The 7,500-nt window shown below is 30.1% G+C and overlaps 1 protein-coding gene and 1 long non-coding RNA gene across 2 annotated transcripts in view; both read left to right on the forward strand.

Annotated features, from left to right (window-relative positions):
* Window positions 1-5,983, forward strand: part of LOC136852082 (uncharacterized) — a gene marked incomplete at its 5' end in the record, with an annotated part of 6,988 nt that extends 1,005 nt beyond the window's left edge. Inside the window, 3 exons of the mRNA XM_067126532.1 lie at window positions 1,540-1,625; window positions 5,021-5,140; window positions 5,921-5,983. Of these exons, the coding sequence (XP_066982633.1) occupies window positions 1,540-1,625; window positions 5,021-5,140; window positions 5,921-5,983 (269 nt within the window). The remainder of the gene's footprint in view (window positions 1-1,539; window positions 1,626-5,020; window positions 5,141-5,920) is intronic.
* LOC136852441 (uncharacterized) overlaps window positions 1-7,500 on the forward strand; it is a 207,971-nt gene that overhangs the window by 156,576 nt on the left and 43,895 nt on the right. The window lies entirely within an intron of this gene.

The raw sequence follows: 7,500 nt of genomic DNA on the forward strand, positions 1-7,500 counted from the left end.
TTAAATCATCAGTTGCAATTGCAGAAAACCATGCTTAGGTATTAAATTAAGAACTGATGATAGAACAGTATCTTTCTGAAATGGAAAATATATATTATATAAAACATATAAAATAATATACATTGTAATGAAATTTTTCATTCATGAAATATGAACGTACAATTTCATCAAAAGGAAAGGTATCCGACTAATTACCCGATGGAGTGTTTACGGAAATGAATATTGCGATTGATGGGGCGAAATTCAAGAACGGGAATGTTAGCACAGGTCTAGCGAGCGCCGGCAATATAGGACATAATAATCCCTTCGCCATTTAATGAAGAGGATGAAGCAGCTGTGATTGACCTGTGCTGTCACAGGAACCATGAGAAATGGCTATGTGAAAAGAAGTCTGGGTACAAACCTATCTATAGCAGATCATCATGAAAATAAAAACATTAAAACGAGAAAGAAAGAAAACGTAAGATATCCTGTAACTGGTCAAATCTGAAAAACTAAAGTACAAAAAGTATTGAAAAATTATATTTCTCAGATTTGGTGTCACTTCAGTAGTAACCGTAAGTAAAATATCAATTTGTCTTTTTTGTTTTTGCTAATGTTTAATGAACTCCTTTATAACTTATTTAAGATAAAATATAAACATAACATAACAGAAAGTATAGAATAATTATTATATGTATAATATAATTCCCAGGTTTTGTGGTACTTTAGTAGTAACCATAAGTAAAATATCTATGTCTTTTTTGCTAATGTTTAGCGAACTCGTTTATGACTGATTAAAGATAAAATAAAAGCATCACATAACATATATGCATGTACGTTTGTGTATGTGAGTTTGTTTGCCTGAATATTCAATTTGGAATCCTTATTTCCCCCTTCTTATGCCTGGAGATAACCTCCCCTTACATGTCAAGAAATAGAACAATCCGTAAAAGCGCATAAAAGTGTAAATGAAAGCACTTCAACTATCAGGTTTTCTAGTAAATGGCTTCGCCAATAAACTGTTTCTCTCCTATACCGAGAGTAGATTCAATTCAACAAAACTTTGTTACAAAAGTTCATGATTTTGTATGCATTGCTGAATTATCAGAAAATGAATAAAAACGCGTGATTGAGTTATTCATTTGGAAACGCTAAACCATCATTCTCGTCGATGGTGTGGAAAATGAACGTTTAACCCATAAGGCGAGGAGAATTAACTGCTCAATATTTTTATGAAGGCTTTTGCGTACTTTTGTACCGGAAATTACAAATCAAACTTTTGCAATTACGTAGCTCTTAAGAGATTAACTGTTAGATTTCCTAGCCTAAAGTTATATTGCCAATTTATTCAGTGGCGTAGATTGATTTTTTCCTTTGGAATACGAGATGTATTTATTTGTTTCATTTGAAACTGAAAGTATTATCACTTTTTCAAAGCTGCTGACGCTAATTGGATGGCTTAAGCGAAGACAGCAACTCAAAATAATAGTTAAATTATGGATATACTTAATAGGCAGAAAGCTTTACTTAATCACATTTGTTCTATGAAATTGCCAGGAAAGTTCAACAAGATCATCAGTATTTTGCCAACAACAACTACGAACACAGCATCACATACCTCATTCCTGAATCTTGCTCATACTGTACGCAGAAGTTGTTGTTATAATGTACAGTATATGTCCCTATGTGGTTTCTAAAAGGTTTTTGACCAGACTAGAATACGTGACCTAATTCTTTCGTTTTGAGTAACCTTGTAAACAGCAGCTACATTTCGTTATCTAGATTAGGATCCATCGTGAGATTACATTTCACAAAGAGCGTTCACTAAATTATTTTTAGTGCTAAAATTATACTTTAAGAGATTGATTTAAACCGCAATCTTTCTTTTCACAAAACACTTCTGCAGGCACTTAACAATATCAGATGACTGAGTACGTTTTTAAAACATAAATTAGCATCATGATTTACATTATATTCTTCAGCAGTTTATGTAATTCTGTGGAAAAAAAAATAATGGTTATTTTTCAAAAGACTTCTGCTTAGAGCAAGAGACTCAGAAAGCCTCCCACGTCGAAAATGCAGGCGAGAATTTATAATCATGCTAAATGGATCAAAGAGAAAGGAACAAAATACCGCAAATTCTTATGACGCAGCAGAAGATGAAAGCGCCCGAAATAACTTTGAAATACTGATACTCAGCTGAATGAGAAGGCGATATTTTTCTGAAACATTTGAATGGAGATAAGAAACTTCAGGATAGCTTTTAAGATATGCTTCTGCTTCTCCATCTTCAAAAGCAGGCTGAGATACACAATATAATGAAAATAATTTTTTTATATCTGTCATGGATTTTGCACAATAATATCTGTAGTTGATGAATGTGAATTATTATTTAAATAAATATTATATATATATGTATATATATATATATATATATATATATATATATATATATATATATAACATATATATATATATGTGTGTATGTGTGTATATATATATATATATATATATATATATATATATATATATATATATATATATATATATATATATATATATATATATATATATATATATTTCCATTCAAATTTCATCTATTAATATCAATAGATCAATAGATCTTCAAGAAATTTTCTTGCTGATGTTTCCTTTAAATTTCTCTGATTTTCATATCTCCTACTTGCGATTCCAAATCAACGATTGTTCAATGTTTTAAATTTCTTCCTATACGTGTGCTTCCTTCGTTATTATTGCGATAATTACTCTTACGCCTTATAAACGGTTTTCCTTTCTAAATACCTTGTCATCATTTCTTGGCGGACAGATTGATCTCAGTGTTTCTCAGACTCATTTGTAACCTCATCTTCTCCTCCATCTTTCTTAGTCTTCATTCCTCAGTTACTTCCAAATCCCACTGAACAGCACTGGTCATTTATCATCAGTGGTAGTTTTTTCTTTAGTGGTCACGCTCGTCTGATATCCCCCTTATTTCATCTTAAAGTATGTTGATATATTACTTTTCTTATTCCTAATGACTGTACTTGGCAACTCATTTATTTTTATTCCTTTATTCTTGATTTTTTCTTGGACTCTCTTTGACTTGAAATATTTATAAATTTTACTGCTTTTTATTATATATTTTTATTATTCACATTATGCCTTGCTCTCTTTACCTCCACCTGTCAATCCTCCTTGGCAGCCTAAATCCCATAAATTAATCCTCTAATTTGGGATTAAATTTATTTATTTGTACACCATCGTTATGACAAGTGACGGCTTGCATGGTGAATTTTCTATTTCATTTTTATCTGTTCTATGATGCATGTCACTTTTTATATTATGTTGCTCGAAAGTCTCTTCGTTTATTGATATCTAATGCATTCTGAACGAAAAGCCCTCTAATATTAGTGAAAAGGAAAATATCCAAAGCTATTGGGGTATAAATTCCTCTTATTTCAGTGACAATTAGCTACAAGACTTAAACTGAACCTCAAAGGCAGAAGCTGTCGAGAAAACTGGTCATTTTCACTTCCTTGGTGGAGTGAAATCAGCAGAAAGCACTTTTCCAGTTAAAGGATTTAAAAAAAAAAACATATAAGTAAAGAAATATAAGAATTCTTGCACTTCTGCTTGAGTGCTTGCATGTATAATCACATTGCAAGACCAAAAAAGGAAAAAGAACTGGGAACTTACTTTTTTCCAGCAAAGGCAGGATACCTTCATCGCCCTGAAATGAGGCAGCTCTTGGTAAATAGAAGGAAATGAAGTTTAACCCATGAGGAGAGACGGCTCCCTAATCTCAGTTCAAACAAAGTTAGAGAAAAAACCAAGTGATTTTTCGCTTGGTGTTTTTTTGCATTCCTTTGTTAGCTTAGCCAACATCAAGGAGACGGCAAGATTAAGTAGATATTGGAACAAAGACTTAAAGAAGAAGAAAAATGCAGAAGAACAGAGTTGAAGTATAATGCTACAACATTTTTTGGCATCAAGTCTTCCCCCACGGTTATTTTCCACTCAAAATTCTAATCCACTTTCCCGGTGGAAAATATTGAACTGGGACGATTATGTAAAAATATGATTATTTACTTTACACACACACACACACACACACACACACACACATATATATATATATATATATATATATATATATATATATATATATATATATATATATATATATGTATATATACTCGTATATATAACCACGAATAATATAAATAAGCCCAATATTTCGACATAATCGTCCCAAATTCTACCGGGAAAGTGGATTAGAATTTTGAGTGGCAAACTTCAGTGGGAAAGACATAATGCCAAAAATGTTGTAGCTTTATACTTCAAATCTGTTCTTCTGCTTTTTTCTTCTTCTTTAAGTCTTTGTTCCAATATCTACTTAATCTTGCCGTTTCCTTGATGTTGGCTAAGCTAACAATGGAATGCAAAAAAACACCAAGCGAAAAATCGCTTGGTTTTTTCTCTAACTTTGTTTGAACTGAGATTAGGGAGCCGTCTCTCCTCATGGGTTAAACTTCATTTCCTTCTATTTACCAAGAGCTGCCTCATTTCAGGGCGATGAAGGTATCCTGCCCTTGCTGGAAAAATTAAGTTTCCAGTTCTTTTTTTCTTTTTTCGTCTTGTAATGTAATTAAACACGCAAGCAACCTGGCTCAAGTAAAAAAAAAAAAAGCTCGTATATTTGTTTACATATATATTTTTCAAATCCTTTCACTGGAAAAGGGTTTTCTGCCAATTTCACTTCACCAGGGAAGGGAAAATGCAGAGTTTTCTCGACAGTTTCAGCCTCTGTGGTCCTATTTGTGACTTGCAGTTAATTGTTGGAGGTTTACTTTGCTACTGAAATACTAGGAATTTATAGGACAAATGCGTTTTATATTTTCTTTTTACATTAATTTAAAGGGCATTTTAATTCAAAATGCATTGGATTTCCGTAAAATATACATATAAATATATAGCCTATAGATTTACATTTATATATGTTTATATATACTCGTGTATATATATATATATATATATATATATATATATATATATATATATATATATATATATATATATATATATATATATATATATATATATATATATATATATACATACATATATATATATATATATATATATATATATATATATATATATATATATATACATATATGTATATATATTTATATATATATATATATATATATATATATATATGTATATATATTTATATATATATATATATATATATATATATATATATATATATATATATATATATATATATATATATATATATATATATATATATATATATATATATATATATGTGTGTGTGTGTGTGTGTGTGTGTGTGTGTGTGTGTGTGTATATATGTATATATATATATATATATATATATATATATATATATATATATATATATATATATATATATATATATACAAATATATATATATATACATACAAGGTTGTAGAAACTATCTTTTTCTCACTTGCAATGAAGCGTGGATACTAAAAGCGAATAAAAAGGAAACTACTGAACCTGCTGAAACGAACTGTTTGACAAATTTATAGGGCGTAAGGTGAACTCGTATAGTTAGGAATATGCAGAAACAGTGGTAAATTTATAGTTTGGAAAATTAAGATTGTTCAGATTATTTTGAGATGATTTGTCATGTGGAAAGAATGGTCATTGATAAGTCGGAGTTAAGAATGTATAATTCAGGGCATTAGAGCGAAATAAGTGAGAACACATACTGAGGCAATGAGGCAAAGGTGAGGAAGTTCCTCAATATCCAGGCAGAAAGGATAGTCATGCAAGACTGGGTCAAAGGTCACTGTTATATGTGTAATGGGGTTCGACGAGCTCCTAGGGGGAAGTGTATATAGGTATATGACGAGGTTAATATACGGCTCTGATTTACTGCAGTTAAAGAGAGACATAGAAAAGGCTATATGGTTTGAAATCATTGGACTTGTGACGCAAAGTTAAAGTCCCACAACTAATTATCATTATCCGATATTGGAGTAAAAGGTTTTTTTTACCATAGTTTATTTTAGCTGCAATAGTCTTTTTCTGTTTGCTTTTCTGTTTCATCATTAATAGTTATCGAAGTTTACTTTGTATATTTATGATTATTTATCCTAATTTTCATCTTAAAATAGATTATATTGGACATAAGAGACGCTTTAGAAATAAGAAATAATCTGTAGAATATTGAATGACAATCATTTATTTTGGGAAGCTTTATCCTGATACAGAGAGAGAGAGAGAGAGAGAGAGAGAGAGAGAGAGAGAGAGAGAGAGAGAGAGAGAGCAAAAGGAATCAAGACCGAGAAATTAGCCCCGGTTCCGAATGAAATGACCGCGAGGAATTCGTCTTACTTTCTTCATCAGGAAGAGCTAAAAGAGAGAGAGAGAGAGAGAGAGAGAGAGAGAGAGAGAGAGAGAGAGAGAGAGAGAGAGAGAGAGAGAGAGAGACTCGGAAGAGTGATCGAGGGAGAAATCTTGTTTTCTTGGGGGGCGATTGGTCTTCGCTGGAAGTTTAATGGATTTCTCATACTGACCGACTAAAAGAAAATGGGAAGCGAAAATAAACGCCGGGAGATTTTTCTTTTCCTCGATGCCAAAGCGATGTTTCATTTATACATCACCGCTGGTTTAGTAGGTTGTTTTTTTTTATTATTTTTTCGGGGTTCGTTGGGCATTTTTGCACTCGTGTGTGTGTGTATATTTGAATGTGTGTGTGTGTATATATATGTATATATATATATATATATATATATATATATTCTATATTTGAATATTTATATATGAATATATTATATATATACAGACGTATATATTATATATATATATATATATATATATATATATATATATATATATATATATATATATATATATATATATATATATATATATATATATATATATATATATATTATATATTAATATGTATTATATATCTATCTAATATATATATATATATATGTAAATATTTAATAATATATATATTATATATTAATATGCAATAGACATATACCATCTATCTATCTATCTATCTATAATCTATCTAACTATCTATGATAATATCTATCTGTCTGTCTAACCCTATATCTATAATTAAACATAATATATATATATAAGATTCTATATATAAACTGTAATTTGCAATGACTTACCACAAGTACAATAAGACCAACTTATAATAATGCTGAAAACCCTATAATAATTAAACATAATATTTTCTCGATTCTAGAAATGCTTTCTGTGTGTCAATTAATAGTGAGGTCTCATTCGACCGAGAAATGCTTGAATTAATAGTGAGTCTCACCAGGTAATCGCCAGGTAGACGTTCACTCATTAGGAAATTATGGGTTAACCGCGTTTGATGCATTCGACAACAGCATATCACTATATCAGATTAATTTTATGTTCGCTGTTGGAATACATTGTGGCAGTCAAATAATATTTTAAATCTCTTCAAGGATATTTAACACATCACT

The sequence above is a fragment of the Macrobrachium rosenbergii genome, chromosome 25 (genome assembly GCF_040412425.1).
Source record: "Macrobrachium rosenbergii isolate ZJJX-2024 chromosome 25, ASM4041242v1, whole genome shotgun sequence".
NCBI classification, from domain to species: Eukaryota; Metazoa; Arthropoda; class Malacostraca; order Decapoda; family Palaemonidae; genus Macrobrachium; species Macrobrachium rosenbergii.